Source organism: Telopea speciosissima, chromosome 11 (genome assembly GCF_018873765.1).
Source record: "Telopea speciosissima isolate NSW1024214 ecotype Mountain lineage chromosome 11, Tspe_v1, whole genome shotgun sequence".
NCBI lineage: Eukaryota > Viridiplantae > Streptophyta > Magnoliopsida > Proteales > Proteaceae > Telopea > Telopea speciosissima.
Window position 1 is genome coordinate 20,946,117 of NC_057926.1, and position 20,799 is coordinate 20,966,915.

General features: G+C 40.5%; 1 protein-coding gene across 1 annotated transcript; it reads left to right on the forward strand.

The window, feature by feature from the left end:
* Window positions 1-224: 224 nt before the first annotated feature.
* On the forward strand, window positions 225-14,437 carry LOC122646073. Its single transcript, XM_043839546.1, has 6 exons — window positions 225-415; window positions 511-726; window positions 830-996; window positions 2,083-2,164; window positions 2,266-2,334; window positions 14,241-14,437. Exons 1-6 carry the CDS (start codon window positions 260-262, stop codon window positions 14,409-14,411), a joined length of 861 nt encoding a protein of 286 aa, XP_043695481.1. The 5' UTR covers window positions 225-259; the 3' UTR covers window positions 14,412-14,437.
* Window positions 14,438-20,799: the final 6,362 nt, after the last annotated feature.

Consider the following 20,799-nt stretch of genomic DNA (forward strand, 5'->3'; position numbering starts at 1 on the left):
TCCGTGAATTGATATGAAACGTGGCACTTGGAGAAGGTTACGAAGAGGTAATTATTCCGGCTAAGTAGGCTGTTTCCAATTTTGAAGTGGGACCTTGGACGTGTGCTCCCCATCCTCCCTGAGCCCCTGCCACTAGAATGTTATCCAGTCATGCAATCCTAACCGCCGGTTCATCTGTAACCCACAAACTTCTTCCAACTTACTTTTGAGGAAAAAAGAAAAAGCCTCTTCTTGTTTCTCTCATCAACTCTTGCAGACAATGCAACCTCAAGTTTTCCTTTCCACCCAATCTCAGAGAATGTCATCAGCTGTGGTTGCAGGTTCCTTGTCTTCAAGCTGCACCCTCTCCAGGAACCACTCTCTACAAACTACCCTATCCAACCCTCCAAAATCACTAATTCCCACTCAAAACCAGGTATGTTTTTGTGATCACCTCCTCAATTGCCACCAGTGTTCTTTATGAGCAAACCCACTAATCCATTTTTCTCTGTCTCTCATTTTTTTGTCCAGAAGAGCAGCTTCCAAGGTCTTTCACTTCAAGATGTAAAGAGGGGTCTTTCAGCTTCATTCATAGCTGACAAAAAGAAGGTCAATTTAAGTTTCAAGAGAAGAGCCCTTGAGATTGCAGCAAGAACTGCAGGGGCTGCCAAGAACATTGAAGTTGAAGTTGACAAACCTTTGGGTCTCACATTGGGTCAAAAACAGGGTGGTGGTGTTGTAATTACTGTGAGTTTCTATTTCTGATTTCCCCTCTTTTGAGTTATGATGAAGTGAATTGCTGTGAAATTCTGTGAACGTGTGGAGTGTTTATTACTGTTGGATCTCTTAGGGTGTGGAGAAAGGGGGAAATGCAGCAAAAGCAGGCCTCAAGGTAGGGGATCAGGTATTATACACCAGCAGCTTCTTTGGAGATGAACTTTGGCCGGCTGATAAGCTAGGGTTTACAAAAACTGCTATCCAAGCAAAACCTGATTCTATCTACTTTGTTGTGAGCAGGTTCTCCCATCTTTTTCCCTTTTACCTCCTCAATTAGTAGCTTAATGGGTTGAGAATGACAACTTTGCTCTTTGTAAGAGTAGGAGTAGTTTAACTACTTTACAGTCAATCACAACTTAATACATATGTTCCTGAAGACTTTGCATTTGTTTCTACTTTTCTACACATCATTCAAGCCTAAACATCAAATTAGATTTTTTATGTAGACTCCTATTATAGATGTTTAGCAGTGTTTAGCATTGAATGTCAGCAAGGGATTTCAACGTTTATTTGCAGTAGAGTGAGACCCATTTAGGGCATATTGCCCATTTCAGATTTATGTCACCAGCTGATTAACAAACATGTCTCAGGTTTTCAGAATATTCTCAGATTGTATATCATGGTTGTAGGTTCTTTTGGTGATAATTTGAATATGAGAAGATTTCACGTTTTATCAAGAGATTTTTATAAACATCAAATAGAAAAAGCCCAAGGTTCCTATGTTTTATTCTTTATTCTTCTTATTTTGACTGGAATTGTGCTGTGATGTTTGTCAAGAAACTGCTTGGGAGCACGACCCACCAATCAATGGGTCGAACTGCAAGTCTCCTACTTCAGAAGCCAATCATTTTTACCCAGTGTATTGCATTTTTTCTGATGTTAAGACTTAGAGAAGAAAACTACCCAATGAACACACCACATATATATGAATGAACTTCATAGACATAACCATGGCATTATATACTGGTAACTTGGGTCCTCCATTAGATGTGTTAAAGTATCGAGTGGTGTGAGAATCTCGATTAGGCTATTCCTAGTCCTAATTGAGATTCTCTGTTTTGGGCTTTTGTACTTACGTTAGGATTCTAAGTTTAGTCCTGTTTGTTATTCCTAATTACATAATGATTCCTGTTTGTAATTGGTTAAGTATAAATAAAAATGAGGGACAGAAGAATGATCAATTCGATCTAAGCTTTCTCTCCTGTCTCTCTTCTACATCTCCTCTCTTCACATCTCTCTCGGTTCTGGTATTGCTTCCATATTTATGTTGTATGTTAATAACGAGTGATGCCTTCCTAAACTAATCCCATCAATCTTTCTGTGCAGAGGTGTAGATGTGGACGTAAAACGATTGCCAAAGCGTCCAGCTCCGCCTCGCTTTGGTCGAAAGTTAACTGAAGCACAGAAGGCAAGCATCCATCTTGTTTCATGAGCTTATCTTTCTTTAGGAAGAGTGGTTATTACCTTTTTCTGAGACATCAATTGTTGAGTATACAAATCACTTTACAGGCTAGGGCGACTCACATATGCCTTGATTGTGGATTTATTTACACCTTACAGAAACCGTTTGAAGAGCAGGCAAGCTTCCCTATCTTTATTTTCCTATACGAAAGGTTCTTCAATTTTTTGTTGAAAGTTTGACCAGACTATGTTTTATCTATGGCTGTATTTAGTATTTATTCGACACAAAATGCATACTTAACTGAGAAAAACATTGTTTGGATACATTTTTGGTCAAAATGCATTCTTGATTTTAGAATACTCAAGCATTTCATCGAACACCCATGGTTAAGAGTTGTTTGTATCAGTCCCAGCCAATTAATATTAAGATTGCAGCAAAATGTAGCAACACAGAACTTAAAGAGAAATATTCATTGTCTTCCTGAGTATCTCCATCATGTCGGAATTCCTTTGCACCTCGTCTCCTTCTTTCTCACCCACGTCAAGTGGGTGCATACAAAGCAGAAACTCATCTGATGCAACATCAAACTGATGGATATTAAACCCTAAACACACGTACAGAAGAATTAATGAAGAAGATGATCATGACTATGGTAATAGGAAATTGAAACATCCTCCTAGTCACAAGGATGCAAGTGAATTGAGTGCTGTGAGTAGTACTTTTCTCCATATAATACGTGCCATTTCTAAAACAATCGTCAATTGATAGGTTTTAAACGGTTGTAGGTGTACGCCTAATCTTATTTCCCAGATAACCCATGATGCCCCTCCCAATGCAAGAGACCTTCAAATTGGTGATGTGCCGGTTCAGATAACTGCACACCCACGTGCATAGGAATAACCTCACCGTGTACTTGCTTGCCGCCCAGCGATAACAACTTCCCATCTGATTCCTATTTCTATCTCTTCCTCTCACCTATAGCTGTTCTGCCTTCTTGACAAACCTGATGGGCTTGGTAAGCCCTTGTCGCCTGAGTTAGAGTTAGAACTACTACAACTCTTTTCCGAACTTAAATTTCTTCTCAAACAATCCTCCTCGTTTAACAGACTCAAGAGCAGATCCTAGAAGCTGACCCTGGATCTTGTACATGTGCAGTAAGATAGTTTTGACTTGGGGATCACGATCATTGTTGTTATTTCACGAACAAAAGGTCTGGCCACAGAATCGGAATGTGGAATGGATAAAAAGCATGTTCCAGAATGGGGTTCATTCTTGTACGCGTTCCAAGATATAAAAATGGGAATGTAAACCAAATAGGGTTTTTGATAGAACATGTCGTCGATCCATAATGCATTCCAAGAATGCATACTGTTGTTATGTGACTTGAATAAAGTGGTCACAAGTCAAAAGTGGCTGTTACTTTATCAAAATGGAGAAAGTCTTCATCTCTTAATGAGGTGAAGATAAAATAGAAATATGGGACTTAACGGAGAGAAAGTCTTCATCTCTTAATGAGGTGAGGACAAAATGGCATTGCCATTTTGAATGCACAGGTAAACAAGAAGCCATGGACAGTTTGGAAAAGAAGAACGTTGGATAATGGACTGTGCATGTTTATTTTCATTCAAATGAGATAGTTGTTGCAACTGCCACACCGTCAAAAGAAAACGGATGCATGAGTGTGTGAAGTAAACATGTGGGACCTATAGATATTGTTTACAGACATTATTCATGGATACTATTCACCCCAAGCTTCTCTATATAAATTGAGGGAGGGAATTGAACTAAAAGCATAGAACAACGGTTCAGTGTAACCAAGAGCAAAACACAGGTATGCAACTCTTGTAATATTTCTGTTTGAGAGAGAGGAAGAATTCAAGGGTGTATTTGGGCTTTAGGTTAGCGTGAAAGAGTATTCTTGTACTCTTCAGTTATTTGATAGTGAAATCATCTCACCCATCTTTACCTGTGGACGTAGGCTAAAAGCCGAATCACGTAAATCCTTGTGTTTCTTGTGTATGTTAGTTTTGTATCTTATTTCTTGTGCCATTAAGACCCATACTTAGTAGGCAATTTTAGCGGCGATTTTTGCGACATCTTGGTGTTATTCACAACAAACTGGTATCAGAGATAACTATTTACCAGTGTCTTGTTACGATGGTTGCATACGTCTCAGCTGCTAAGTATGAGATGGAGAAATTTGATAAGTGAAACAGCTTCACCCTCTGGCGTATCAAAGTGAATGCTTCGCTTATTACACTAGTGCTGTACAAGGCTTTAGAGGGTAAAGAAAAGTTAGCTGCAAGTCGGCCAGAAGCAGACAAGGAAGACTTGTTGTCAAGGGCTCACAATGCTTTACAGTTGAGCCTGAAGGACGAGGTGTTGCAAGAAGTTGTAGACGAAGAGACGGTTTCTGGTCTATGGAAGAAATTGGAGAATTTGTACCTGCGCAAATCTCTCACGATCCTGTTGTACCTGAAGCAACGGTTATACACCCTGCGGATGAAAGAAGGTATACAAATAAATGAGTACCTTGACGAGTTCAATAAAATCATTATGGACTTGAAAAATGTTGATATTAAAATTAGTGATGAGGACTAAACCTTGATTGTGCTATGTTCTCTACCTCACAAATACGAGCATTTCGTTGATACTCCACTCTATGGAAACAATACTATTTCTATGGAGGATGTTAACGCCTCCCTGAACTCTCAAGATTTGAGAAAGAGTATTTGAAAATGGAGTAGAAAAACAGGTAGAGTTTGGTTGTGAGAGGAAGAGACAAAGCAAGAGGTTCAAGAAACAGAGGTCGCTCAAAATCCAAGTCCAAAAAAATTAAGTGTTACTACTTTCACAAGGAAGGACATTTCCAAAAAGACTATCCAGAGAGAAGATAAAGGAGACAAAAGTAAAACCTCTACAAGTGTTGAAGTAGTTGTTGTAGAGGAGAATTCTAATTTGTAGAATGTTTTCTTCGTGACTACCGACCGTTCAATAATGAATGGATTCTTGATTCGGCTAGTTCCTTTCACATATGTCCCAAGAAAGATTGGTTTACCGCCTATCAATTAACTGATGGTGGCACTGTCTTGGTGAGAGAAATGATATAATTTGCAAAATTCTAGGTGTAGGAATAATTCAAATCAAGATGTATGACGGCATTGTGAGGACTTTGATAAATGTGTGACATGCTCCAAAATTGAAGATAAATCTCATATCTGTGGGAACTCTTGACTCCAAAGGCTACAAATATTCATGTGTAGGTGGAGTTCTCAAGGTCTATAAGGCTGTTTTAGTCTTGATGAAGGTGCAACTAACTAAAGGCCTCTATCACCTTCAAGGTAACACTGTATCAATTATTGCGTTAGTTTCTGAGTCAAGAAACTCAGAAAGTAATACCTTTCAACTATGGCATATGCGGCTTGGGCATATGAGTAAATGTGGCATGACAATTCTAAGAGCACCGAAAAGTTGGACTTCTGTGAGCGTTGTGTCTTCAGTAAGTAGTGCAGAGTCAAGTTCAACACGGTGGTCCAAAGGACCGAAGGTACAATGGATTAAATCCACTTAGATCTTTGAGGTCTCGCTCCTGTACAATGACAGGGTGGCTATCGATATCTCTTGACCTTTATTGATGACTTTTTTTAGAAAGGTTTGGGTGTATTTCTTGAAGCACAAAAATAATGTCTTTGTCAACTTTAAGCAATGGATGGCATTTATCAAGAAACACACTGGGAAGAAAATCAAGCGCTTGAGACCCGATAACGGCATGAAATTTTGTGAAAATGAGTTAAATGAGTTTTGCAACAATGAAGGCATAGTGAGACACCGTACATAATGGAGTTGCCGAATGGATGAACATAACTCTCTTAGAGGGAGCGCTTTGCATGATCTCAAATGTTGGTCTCTCTAAGGACTTTTGGGCTGAAGCAGTTAACACTGCTTGTTATTTAGTGAATAGGTCTCCATTGACTGCTATCGACTGCAAGACTCCCGAAGAAATATGGTCTAGTACTCCTGTTGATTACTCTACTTTGAGAGTGTTCGGTTGTCCTGCATATGCTCATGTAAATGATGGTAAACTTGAGCTGAGGGCACGAAAATGCATATTCCTAGGCTATACATTAGGTGTGAAAGGATACAAGTTGTTGTGCGCTGATCCAAAGTCACTTGGGTTTCTAATCAGCAAAGATGTAAAGTTTGACGAGTTTACGATGCTACACCAACAAAAGGAGGAGTCTATCGATACTAGAAAAGACCACGGTGTCAGTAAAAGTGTGGAGTTAGGAGTTAGAAGTTGAAACTCTAGATGATTCACAACTCATCTAGGAGAAGCAGAAGAAGATGAAGAACAGTACATTATTGCCACTGGCAGACAAATCAGAGCACCTGAAAGGTATGCAGATTTTGTTGCTTATGTATTAGCTATAGCTAAGAATGTAGAAGAGCCTTCTACGTATCAAGAGGCTATCATGAGTTTTCAATCTGCCTAGTGGATTGTTGCCATGACTGAGGAGATAATTTCTTTGCAAGAATCATAATTGAGAGCTGGTGAAACGACCCAAAGACTAAAAGATTGTTGGGTGCAAATGGGTCTTCAAGAAGAAAGAAGGAACTCCATGATTTAAGATGCAAGGTTTAAAGCACGCTTAGTGGCGAAGGGCTATACTCAGAAGGAAGGTGTCGACTTCAACGAAGTATTCTCACCTGTCATGAAGCATAGTTCTATTCGCGTGTTGCTAGTGTTGGTTGCTTTGTTTGACTTAAGTTTGAATAGCTCAATGTCAAGACAACCTTTCTACATGGAGAGCTGGAGGAGCAAATTTGTATGCAGCAGTCAGAGGGGTTTACTATTCAAGGAAAGAAGGTCATGTTTGCTTGTTGAAGAAATCTTTGTACAACCTGAAGCAGTCTCCTAGATAGTGATATAAGCGGTTCAACACTTTCATGATCAAACATGGTTACTTAAGGAGTGAGTATGATAACTGTGTTTATCACAGGAAGCTCTCAGATGGATCTTTTGTGTAGTTATTATTGTATGCTGGATGACATATTGACTGCTTCCAAGAACTTGCCAAAAATTAAAAGTTGAAGACTCAGTTGAGTAGTGAGTTAGAGATGAAAGACTTTGGAGCAGCCAAGAAAATTTTGGGTATGGAGATTCGCAGAGATCGATGAGCAGGCAAGCGGTACATCAGAAAGGTTCTTGAGAGATTTGGTATGCGGGGATCGAAACCTGTAAGTACCCCACTTGCTGCTCATTTTAAGCTTTCAGATGAATTATCTCCTTAGACTGAAGAGGAGGATGAGCATATTTCTCGTGTTCCTTATGCTAGTGCAGTTGGCAGTATAATGTATGTCATGGTGTGCACTCGACCGGACATTTCATAAGCTCTGCGTTGTCAGTGGATATATGGGATAGCCTGGTAAGGTTCATCTTGGTGTTGTCCACAACTTGTTGTAATTAACACCAGGATGTCGCGAAAATCGCCTACTAAGTGCGGGTCTAAATGGCCCAAGAAATAAGATTCAAAACAAACATAAACAAGAAACACAGGGATTTATGTGGTTCGGCTTTTAGCCTACATCCACGGATGAAGGTGGCTAGATGATTTCACTATTAAATAATTGGAGAATATAAGAACACTCTCTCACGCTAACCTAAAGCCTAAATACACCTTTGAACTCTTCCTATCTCTCAAATAGAAATATTACAAAAGTTGCATATTCTGTATTTTGCTCTTGGTTATACTGAATCGTTGTTCTGTGCTTTTAGTTCAATTTTCTCCCTCTATTTATATAGAGAAGCTTGGGGCGAATAGTATCCATGAATAGTATCTATTAACAGTACTTATGGGTCCCATATGTTTACTTTACACACTCATGCATCCATTTTTTTTGGACGGTGTGGTAGGTGCAACGACTATCTCATTTGAATGAAAATAAACATGCACCGTCCATTTTCCAACGTTTTTCTTTTTCAAACCGTCCATGGCTTCTTGTTTACCTATGTATTCAAAATGGTAATGCCATTTTGTCCTCCTCACCTCATTAAGAAATGAAGACTTTCTCTCCATCAAGACCCATATTTCCATTTTGTCTTCACCTCATTAAGAGATGTAGACTTTCAACATTTTGAGAACATAGCATCCACTTTTGACTTGTGGCTACTTTGTTCAAGTCACATAACATCAATTCTCCACCTTGACTTGAATCCTCTCATGTTCAAAAGTCAATCCTCTCCACCTATCTCCACCTTAGCCCCCAATGGGGCTCTCACATGCTACTGACGCCAATCAAGTCCAAGTAGTGCTTGAACTTGACTACTGGAATATGCTTGGTCATCATATCTGCTGGATTTTCTGCCTTTGGAATCTTCTTCATTATGATTCCTCCTTGAGAGATTATATCTCGAATGAAATGAACTCTAACATCAATATGCTTGGTTCTTTCATGATGCATCTAATTTTTGGTCAAATGTATGGCACTCTAGCTGTCGCAATACTCTCAACAGTCTAATCCTATTGTAAGGCCAGATTACCAACCAAACCTCTCAGCCACAGAGCTTCCTTTATTGCCTTTGTTGCAGTCATGTACCCAACTTTTGTTGTAGACAAGGCAACTACAGATTGTAATGTTGCCTTCCAGCTAATGGCATAACCAAAGAGAGTGAAAGCATAACCTGTTAGAGATCTTTTATCTAGATTGCTAGCATAATCAGAATCAACAAAATCGATGACATGTCCGCTGAAATCACTGTTCCTGTCATAAACCAAGCCAACATCTGCAATACCCTTCAAATAACGCAATATCCATTTCATTGCCTTCTAATGAACCTTACCAGTACATCCCATAAATCTACTGACAATGCTGACAACTTGTGAAATGTTTGGTCGAGTGTACACCATGGCAGACATTATACTGCCAACTGTACTAGCATTAGAAACACGAGACATGTGCTCCTCTTCAGTCCGAGGTGATAATTCATCTGAAAGCTTAAAATGAGCAGCAATTGGGGTACTTACAAGTTTCGATCCCTGCATACCAAATCGCTCAAGCACCTTCTCGATGTACTTCTTTTGAGACAAGTACATCTTGCCTGCTTGTCAATCTCTGTGAATCTCCATACCCAGAATTTTCTTGGTTGCTCCCAAGTCTTTCATCTCAAACTCACTACTCAACTGAGCCTTCAACCTTTTAATTATTAACATGTTCTTGGAAGCAATTAACATGCCATCAACATACAATAATAAGTACACAAAAGATCCATTTGAGAGCTTCCTGTGATAAATACAGTTATCATACTCACTCCTTGACTAACCGTGTTTGAGTATGAAAGTGTCGAATCGCTTGTTCCATTATTTAGGAGACGGCTTCAGGCTGTATAAATATTTTCTTCAACAAGCAAATATGATATTCTTTTCCTTGAATAGTAAACCCCTTGGGTACAACATATAAATCTGTTGCTCCACCTCTCCATGTAGAAAGGCTGTCTTGACATCGAGCTCTTCAAGTTCTAAGTCAAACAAAGCAACCAACGCTAGCAACACATGAATAGAACTATGCTTCACGATAGGTGAGAATACTTTGTTGAAGCCGACACCTTCCTTCTGAGTATAGCCCTTCGCCACTAAGCGTGTTTTAAACCTTGCATCTTCAAATCCTAGAGTTCCTTCTTTCTTCTTGAAGACCCTTTTGCACACAACAATCTTTTGGTCTTTGGGTCGTTTCACCAGCTCTCAAGTATGATTCTTGTAAAGAGATTCAACCTCCTCAATCATGGTAACAATCCACTGGGCAGACTGAAAACTAGTGATAGCCTCCTGATACGTAGAAGGCTCTTCTACGTTCTTAGCTATAGATAATGCATAAGCAACAAAATTTGCATATCTCTAAGGTGGTTTGATTTGCCTTCCTTGGCTGCTAGTGGAAATAGTGTATTGTTCTTCCTCTTCTTCTGCTTCCTCTTGGATGGGTTGTGATTGTCTAGAGTTTCAATTTCTAACTCCACCTTTATACTGACACCGTGGTCTTTTCTTGTATCGATAGACTCCTCCTTTTGTTGGTGTGGCATCGTAGACTCGTCAAATTTTACATCTTTGCTGATAAGAAACCCAGGTAACTTTGGATCGGTGCACCACAATCTGTATCCTTTTACACCTAATACATAGCCTAGGAATATGCATTTTTGTGCCCTCGGCTCAAGTTTACCATCATTTACATGAGCATATGCAGGACAACCGAACACTCTTAAAGTAGAGTAATCAGCAGGAGTGCCAGACCATATTTTTTCAAAAGTCTTAATGCAAAGTTGACCTCGAACCAGGGAGAAACCAGTGAGAGATCGATTGCAGCCAGGATCTATTAATGGTGTGCAACAGCAGCAAATCTGAACCTTGTTTGTTACTTGATTCTGATCTTCAAGAGGTTTTACAACACTTGTAATAACTTCGAATGACAGTAACAATAAAGGAGATCGAACAGAGTAGGGAGGATAGGAAGATTAAGAGAAGAAGATAGAAGAAGAGGGTAGGGGGATGGGCATCTCACCCTGGGTCTCTGACCCACAGCTATCCCAGCTGTTGAGACATGGAATTTCTCCCATAATCGATGGCAAGAGTGGCCAGCAATTGTCTATTTTCCATATTTTGTTCTTTTCATTAAACGTAATGCCTCTTTATAGCTTAGGCAAGCTTACAATGAAATAGAAACTTTCTAAAAATAAAAATAGAAACTTAGTAAATAGCAACTACTAACTCCTAACTAAATAGAAGTTACTAAAATAAAAACTACTTGGCTTTATAAATCAGCCACAAATTAGAAACTACTAAATATGGAAACTAAATATAGAAACTACTAAGTGCACTCAAATCCAGCTGACTAGTCAAAGGAGGATCTAACAAAAATCGTGGAGTATCTTTGACTGGTCAAGGGGGATCAGCAGTATTCACATGAACAGTAACATGTGGTACTGTTCATGTGAATAGTAACTTCTCCAGAATTTTATTTTTGCTATTTTCTTCTTTGGGCTTCAATCTACATCAAGTCTTGTAGTTGATGGAGACCTATTCACCAAATAACAAGCAGTATTAATTGTTTTAGCCCAAAAGTCCTTAAGAGAGACCAACGTTTGAGCACATGCAACGCCCCCTCTCTAAGAGAGTTTTGTCATCCGTTCTGCAATTCCATTCTGTTGTGGTGTTTTTACCACAGTGCGATGTCTTATTATGCCTTCATTCTTGTAGAACTTGTTGAACTCATTTTCACAAAATTCATGCCGTTGTCGATTCTCAGATGCTTGATTTGCTTCCTAGTCTGCTTCTTAATCAATGCCTTCCATTGCTTGAAGTTGACAAAGACATCATTTTTGTGCTTCAAGAAATACACCCAAACCTTTCTCGAAAAATCATCGATAAAGGTCAAGAGATATCGATAGCCACCCTTTGATTGTACACGAGTGGGACCTCAAAGGTCTGAGTGGATGTAATCCACTATACCTTTGGTCATCTGGACCGCCATGTTGAACTTGACTCTGCACTGTTTACCGAAGACACAATGCTCACAGAAGTCCAGCTTTCCGGTGCTTTGACTACACAACAAACCTTGTTTGCTTAGAATCGTCATGCCCCGTTCACTCATATGCCTAATCCGCATATGCCATAATTGAGTGGTATCACTTTCTGAGTTTCTTGACTCAGAAATTGATGCAATACCTGATACAGTGTTATCTTGAAGGTGGTAGAGGCCGTTGGTCAGTTGCCCCTTCATCAAGACCAGAGTACCCTTGTAGACTTTGAGAACTCCCCCTGCAGATGAATATTTGTAGGCTTTGGAGTCGAGAGTTCCCAAAGATAAGATTTTTCTTCAATTCTGGAGCATGTCACACATCTGTCAAAGTCCTCTCAACACCGTTATGCATCTTGATTCTAATTGTTCCTACACCTATAATTTTGCAAGCCATATCATTTTCCATCAAGATAGTGCCCCCATTAGTTGATTGATAGGTGGTAAACCAATCTTTCTTAGGACTTATGTAAAAAGAACAAGCCGAATCAAGAATCCATTCATTTTCCGAATTGCCAGTGGTCACAGACAAGACATTTTCTGCAACATCAGAATTCTCCTCTACGACAGCTGCTTCAACACTTGTAGAGGCTTCAGCACTTGTAGAGGCTTTACCTTTGTCTCTTATAGCTTTTCTCTCTGGACAGTCTTTTCTGAAATGTCCTTGTGACAATGGTAACACTTAATTTTTCTAGACTTGGATTTTGAGTGACCTTTGTTTCTTAACGTCTTGCTTTGTCTCTACCTCTCACAACTAGACCCTTTGCCAAATTTTCTATTCCATTTTCAGATTCTCTCATTCTCAACTCCTTAAGAGTTCAGGGAGGCTTTAACATCGTCTATAGAAATAGTATAGTTTCCATAGAGTAGAGTATCAACGAAATGCTCGTATTTGTGAGGTAGAGAACATAGCACAATTCAGGCTTAGTCCTCATCACTATTTCAATATCAACATTTTTCAAGTCCATAATGATTTTATTGAACTCGTCAAGGTGCTCATTTATTTGTGAATCTTCTTTCATCCGCAAGGTGTATAACCGTTGCTTCAGGTACAACCGGTTTGTGAGATATTTGTGCAGGTACAAATTCTCCAATTTCTTCTATAGACCAGAAGCCGTCTCTTTATCTGCAACTTCTCGCAACACCTCGTCCGTCAAGCTGAACTGTAAAGCACTATGAGCCCTTGCCAGCAAGTCTTCCTTGTCTGCTTTTTGCAGACTTGCAAGTAACTTTTCTTTACCCTTTTAAGCCTTGTACAACCTTTGTGTAACAATCGCAGCTTTCGTTTTGATACGCCACAGGCTGAAGTTGTTTCGCTCGTCAAATTTTTCGATCTCATACTTAGCAGCTGAGACGTGTGTAACCATCGTAACAAGACACTGGTAAATAGTTTTCTCTGATGCAGCAAACGTAATCCATATATCTTCTTAATTTAAAAGAAAAGAAAACAAGGAAAGGAACACAATTTGGATCACCAAATGTTGAATGCAAGCATTAAAAAAATCTTCTGTAATGATGTATAGAAAAAGTTGATTGTACTTGATATACCTAAATATAGCCACCCAATGGTACCATGCCACATCATCATAGCCAAGAATGGCCTGACGAATATAAGCCCATCAGGCCATACCCATGCCTGCTCCATCTAAGAGTTTGATTATTAAACGGCGTAATCTATCACGTGGGAAGTGGATCAATGCAATCCAAACTCACCGCTGACAATTAATGACACACTCCTATAAGGAAACTGCAAGAATGGCGCCCACGACTCCTACTAATCAGGAGTCAGTCCCCAAGGGACCCCATGATTGACTCTCCTACCATGGATAGAAGACTCCAACAACAGGACTCTCCATAATAGCCTCTACCTACAACCTACACTATATATATTCATATATAAACCATAACAAAGGACATCTTGACGATTATTGTTTTATCGGAGGGTCCCCCGCTGGAGAAGACCGGCGCTCTCTTGTGCTTATCCTATTCCTTTGTGCAGGCTACCTTGCAAAAGGATCCCCTTGACGGTTTCTTGACGCAACAATATTCACATGCTAGTCAAAGTTCATCTCAGTAGTCACTTTTGTGGCTTTTTAAATGTTAAACCTGTAATTCTATTCTTGGGGAAACCAATCACAATCTTACCTTTAAAAAAAAAAAAAAAAAAAAGAGAAAGAACATTGAGCTTCTAAACAAATTTTCCCAAATTTTGATTCAGCTGTCAACCAGTGCTTATTTTATGTGGAATATCATTTACACAACTCTACATATACTAAACCTCAAAATCTACTGGCAGTTTGGCACAGTGTAACAAGTTATCGTTTTAATGAACATTAACTATGTGTTCTTCACGTTTCAATGAATAAGTACCTTTCTACAAAAAAAAAAAAAAAAAAAGTTGTGAGGTGGCACCTAATACTTAATTTCTGTCCCAATTGCTTCGATTAACAGTATCTATCAGAGCAAGACAATAGTTGGATGCAGAGCCTTCTAAGTGTGTTTTTGGCTACTTTTGCAGCCGGATTCATATGGATGCCCACAATGTCAAGCACCAAAGAAGCGATTTGTACGATATGACGTAGACACCGGAAAGCCAATCGGTGGTGTGTTGCCTCCAATTGGGGTTATGATTGGGCTAGTGGTTGGGATCTCTGGAGTTGGAGCATTGCTTGTATATGGCCTTCAATAATGCAGTTTACTGCCATTCTCAAATTCTGCAAGATATTGCTTAACTGGGTCTGATGACAATCATTTTTATCTGAATTTTTGGCTTCTTGCTTTCCTTTGAATGCAATGATTTTTAAGTGGCCAAAAGTCTGTTTAAGATCTTCATCTGTATATACAGAGCCTTTATATAGAGCTTATGAAAAAAAATTATGTATCCTCAGGCTTTACTTTACGAAGTAATACTATCTTAATTGTTTTAATGTTTTTCATGACTAACAGCAGCATCCCTTTTAATTTGTTTTATGTTATTTTTAAATTCCTAAAATTCTTACTTGCTCCTAATAATCTTTGTACATGGTTGTGGATCAAAAATCAAAATTGTATTGTAATATGAGTAGGCAATTGGAAACTTATGGTTTCTTGTTTTACTTAGCTTGGCCAAAGCAGCTACAGTTAAGTCTTTCATTGCACAGCTAATTGATGATTATATTAGGAAGAGTTGGGCAAGTGGCTCAGATAACCAATAGGGCCACAAGCAGGCTTAGAACTGGGAAAGACTAATTAGACCAACTTAAGTATCAAATGGTGGGTGAGGTAGATGAAAAAGACATGTCCAAAATGTTCAGATCCATGTGAAGCATCATTTGCAGGTACTGATGTGATGAGAACCACAAAGAGAAAAGTGGTCTGAGAATGAATTTGGTCACAGATAAGCTAACATTGTTGTTCTACATGACAGATATCCAAAATACCCTTCCTTATCCCCATGTATCGACCAAAATACCAATTGTTAGGTGTTAGTTTCAGCATTTTCTTTATGCATTAAGCTAAATGAAGCTAGGAGCACATTGGATCTGCTGCTCAGATGTAGAAAATTCAGTTCACTCTGGCTTAGTTTGCAGATTCTGAAACATAATATAATTCCTGTTAACTTATGTTCTTGTATTTCAGATGAACTTTGTTTCCAATTTTAGATTCCAAAATAAAAGACTCTATTCATTCAACCATAATCTTGTTCAATTTAGGATTATAAGTTTATAACTGAAAATCTATTTGCTTGATTGCTACAGTACATGGAAAATGTTGCTGCTATTCAAAGAACACACTTTTGGAATTCATTCTGTAGCTGTGACCTCATGCATCTGTACAAATTTCACTTGTTTCAAATTGTTTTTAAATTGACCTTAATTTAACCACTCATGAATGCCTGTTTCAATGTCAGCTAAGCAACATTTTCATTTTATTTCAACATTTGGACCCTCTTTTAGGATGGGAATGATGATCATGATAACCCTAGAAACAATATATATATTTATTGGCTCTTTAGTGGGTGCTTTGTGGTATATTCAGCATGCAGTGGGAGTTGATATATTTAAATGGGTACACACTGAATGATGAACTTAAGATGCAGCCCTTCTGAATGATGAACTTAAGGGCGACTCAGATCAGTTTCAAAAGCGTGGAGTTGACTCTATGCTTACCATAAAAAACTCTTAAGGTTCCTCTCAAAACAAGCACTTGCTTTAGGGAGCATTCTTAAGAGAAAATTTCTGCACTTGCTCAGACCTCTCGATTGACAAATTGCCTTTTGATTGAAGGTGGAAACCTGAAAATGCAGGAAAAATTAGATTGGTATCTCTTGCATCGTAATCACCATATAAAAATTATAATTTAATCTGGAAGGAAAACGGATTACCTTAGAACCACAAATGAAGTTCTTCCTTCTGATAACTCTTCCACACCTGAGCAGCTCTAGGAATCAACCGCTTCAACACTTGAATGGGTTTTACATTGATACACCACAATTTACCCACCCAATCAGGGCGTGACACGTGGAATGATCCGGACTATAAGTGACCGAGCCACGACCGGGATAGGGCAGATCACAAACAAAACTGTTGCATTGGTTTAGATACGTCATCAAGATTAATTGAGCATTTCCTAGTGGATGAAGGTCGATAACCGTAATTTATGTGCGAGAAGATCCCAGATCCCGAGATCTGAGGAGGGGATTCCTCTTCTTGGAAGGGTTTCCTAATCCGAGCATAGAGGGACCACCTTACCAGGAAGGATAGCCCTCTGGCGAATCCAAGGAGGATCAGAGAAAGGGGATTGGGAAGAAACTTGTATAAATAAGGGTTCTTGCACCTATGTAAAGACATTCTTTTGATCAATATAGAAGTCAAGAAACACTAAAGAGTAGTCTTTGTTCTCCATAATCTTTTCTAGCCCAGGCTAGCTTGAAAGTTGCAGTGCTTGGGGATTTTCCTCGAGCATCATTCTTTGGCGCCGCCTATGGGAACGAAGAATAAAAACCTGCAAGGATTCCACCATGATCAACACCTAGAATCAATAGAAGATTTCTAGGATCGCTGTCGTCGCAGCGGCGGTTGCTGCTCCTGCCGTCGCTTAGGGAGGAGCTCTGGGCAGAAGAGAGGAGAAAGAAATCAACTGAAGAGTAAAGGAAAAGGAACTTACTTGAGCAAGGAATATGTAGTTGAAGGAAAAAGAGATGCAGAGTGGGATAGCTTCAGAGATGAAGTGAAGTCAAAGAGTTGAGAGATTTTCAAGCAAGGGAACTTGAAGACGATGGAGAAGAGAAGCCACTGGAAGTTAGAACACTTTATACCCTTGGGAGAAAATAACCAAGACTCCTGATCTAACCAGCGATTTTGTTTGAACGGTCAAGATGAAAGGAAAAGATGAAAAAGCGTGTGCTTTGAGGATGAAGTAAGCTACCTCGACAAGGAAAGCACCGAGAAAGCAAGAAATTTAAATTCGAACTATATGACATCCTCTCAACTTTCCTCAAAAGACGTAAAATTCGAAAGATATTTTGGACCCATGCACAAACAACGACGAATGGTGGCGCGATTATGAAGACTCTCAGGGGTAAAGTCGTCCAAATGAGAAATGCAATTCAAAAAGGAAAATGAATTATGATTGGTACTCGGCTCTGCCGAGCATTAAACTGATTACCATCGAGACATAATAACAAGCAAAGATTGCAGATAACCGAGCATACAACCAGAAGCGCCTCTGCACGTGACGAATGGATAATTCTCCCCATACCTCATTCTAGGTAAGGGGAGTAGGGGGCAAATGATACACCACAATTTACCTACCCAATCTGGGTATGACACATGGAATGATCCGGAGTATAAGTGACCGAGCCACAACCGGAATAGGGCAGACCACTAACAAAATGGTTGTACTGGTCTAGACACATCAGCAAAATCAGTTTAGTATTTCCTAGTGGATGAAGGCCGATAACCGTAATTTACGTGCGAGAAGATCCTAGATCCCGAAACCTGAGGAGGGGATTCCTCTTCTTGGAAGGGTTTCCTAATCCGAGCATAGGGGACCACCTTACTAGGAAGGAAAGCCCTCTAGCGAATCCAAGGAGGATCAGAAAAAGGGGATTGGGAAGAAACCTGTATAAATAAGGGTCCTTGCACCCATGCAAAGGCATTCTTTTGATCAATATAGAAATCAAGAAACACTAAAGAGTAATCTTCGTTCTCCATAGTCTTTTCTAGTCCAAGCTAGCTTGAAAGATGCAGTGTTTGAGGATTTTCCTCGAGCATCATTCTTTGTGCAACATTCTTTGACACCGTTTGTGGGAACAAAGAATAAAACCCTGCGAGGATTCCACCATGACCAACACCCAGAATCAATCGAAGATTTCTAGGGCCGTTACCGCCGCTACGGCGGCCGCTGCTCCTGCCGTTCCTCAAGGAGGAGCTCTAGGCAGACCGGCAGGATCTCACCATGAAGCAGATGATCCAATCCTAGAGGTGAATGAATCCCAACAATAGGAGTCTCAGCCAAGACTCCCTGGAGACCCACCTCGGTACGTAATGGTGGAACAATGCAAGGCACTGCAGGCTCGATGGCGGGACAAGATGGATCAGATGGTAGAGCTGCAATGTGATTTCCTACAAGGAATTCCGATACCACCATGTCCACTATAGGCGAGTGAAAGAACCCCTTCCCTTAAGCATAGCGAGAACCACAGCAGCGCGAACAATACCAGACAGAAGGATAAAGGGGTCCAAGGGAACAACATGCACCAAGGTTCCTAGATGACCAAGGTCGAACAGGTTTTAAACGACAAAGTGTTGGAGCTGCAAGATCAAATTTAGGAGGTCATGAGAGGAAAGAACCTAGCCCTAAATCACAACTTCCACTTCATTACCAATCTGGCCTTTACCAACGAGATTCGAGCGAAACCTCTGCCGAAAGGATTCAAGATGCCTGCGATCAAACAGTATGCAGACACGGCAGATCCAGAAGATCACCTTGAAACTTTCAAGTCGTTGATGTTCTTTCAAGGCGCCTCGGATGCCATAATGTGTAGGGCATTTCCCTTTACCTTAAAGGGGGCAGCGAGACAATGGTTCTCGTGCCTCCGGCCACGCTCCTTGACCAACTTCGTGGAGCTTGGGCTTGCTTTCCTTGCCCACTTCTTGAGTAGCAAAGTCCACAAGAAAACAGCCGCCAATCTCTTAGGTATAAAGCAGCGCCCTGATGAGTCTATCAGAGACTTTCTCACGAGATTCAACAAGGAGGCACTGGAGGTGCAAAACTTAGACTAGATCGTGAAGTTTCAGGCTCTGCATAGTGGCATCAGGGATGTCGAGTTAAAGAGGTCCCTGATCATGGACGAGCCGACGGACATGTATGAACTCTTCTCACGCTGCAAAAACCACATCAACCTAGCCGAAGTTCTTGCAACTAAACAAGAAAAAGAAGGCAAACCCGAGAAGAAAAGTTAAGAAAAGAAAGATGCCCAGGTGGGGGAGAACGGCTCGAGGCATGGCAGAGAGCCGAAGGAGGGGAAGAGGAAGAGAGATGACAAGGCTTGGGTTACTAAGAACGAGGCAGGCCTAGAGCCGGTTTACACGGTCCTCACACACAACCGGGCGTACATCTTGAATGAGATAAAGGACCAGGTGACCTTACGTTAGCCTACCAAGATGGTCAAACCCGCGCACGAACGTAACAAGGGCAACTACTATAGATTTCATCAAGACCATGGTCACGATACCGAGGATTGTAGGCAGTTGAAGGATGAGATCGAAGCCCTCATTCAGAGGGACCATTTGAGCCGATTTGTCAAGAAAGATGGTAATGAAAGGAGGCAGGAATATTGTTCCCGGGAGTCCGAGGAAAAGGCCAAATCACCTACTTGGTTGGATAGGGAAGACCGGGCAAGGGGAAACGACATATCGAGAATGCCCCGCTCAGAGAAATTGCCATAATATATAGGGCCCCGGGGCTGGGAGGTGATTCCTCCAACTCTAGAAAGAATCATGCTCGGAGAGTGTTCCAAACGGAAGTGCCCGGCAAGAGGAGAAGGACCGACCATTAGATCACGTTCTCGGATGAAGATTTATCCGACATACAATCTCCCCAAGATGATGCCTTGGTAATCAAAATGACTATTGCCAACTGTACAATGGCCAGGGTCCTTGTGGATAATGGAAGCTCGGTTGACATCCTGTACTATGACGCGTTTGAAAAAATGCACTTGAAACCCGAGATGCTGAAGTTCCCTATCGATCAGGGAGTCGGGGAATGCCGAGGAAGCCAGATAACTTCTCAAAAATGCTATGAGGGTTACTTGAGGGCCAAGGATAAGGAACCTTAGACGCTCCTAATTAACTTGGAGTGTGATTAGGACAACCCCGTACATGAAAGAATGGAACCAGCGGAGGATTCGGTCCCCATAGAAATCGTTGAAGGAGATGGGAGCCGTACCATGCAAATTGGAGCAGGCCTGAGCGGCAAGCAGAGGAACAGCCTTGTAGATATCTTGAGGACCAACGCTGATATATTCGCATGGTCAGCATCAGACATGCCCGAAGTAGATCGGGAGCTGGCCGAACATAGGCTTAATGTATATCCTACCTCCAAGCCGATTTTCCAGAAGAAAAGGACCTTTGCCCCAGAGCGACAAGAGAAGGTGATTGAACAGGTGATCAAGCTACTAGAAGCAGGGTTCATAGAAGAGTCAATCTACCCAGAATGGCTTTCCAATGTTGTAATGGTGCCCAAGCCTAACGGCAAATGGCGGATGTGTATCGATTTCACTGATTTGAATAAAGCATGCCCTAAATACTACTACCCTTTGACTCATATTGACTTACTAATAATTGCAACGGCCAGACATGAAATGTTAAGTTTCATGGACGCCTATTCTGGGTATAATCAGATTAGGATGTATGAGTCGGATATCTTGAAGACTTCCTTCATCGCCGGAAGGGATACATACTGTTACACCTATATGCCCTTTGGATTGAAAAATGCAGGAGCCACCTATCAACGTTTGGTGAATCACATCTTTAAAGGTCAAATAGGGCGCAATATGGATGTCTATGTAGATGATATGTTAGTAAAAAGTTTGA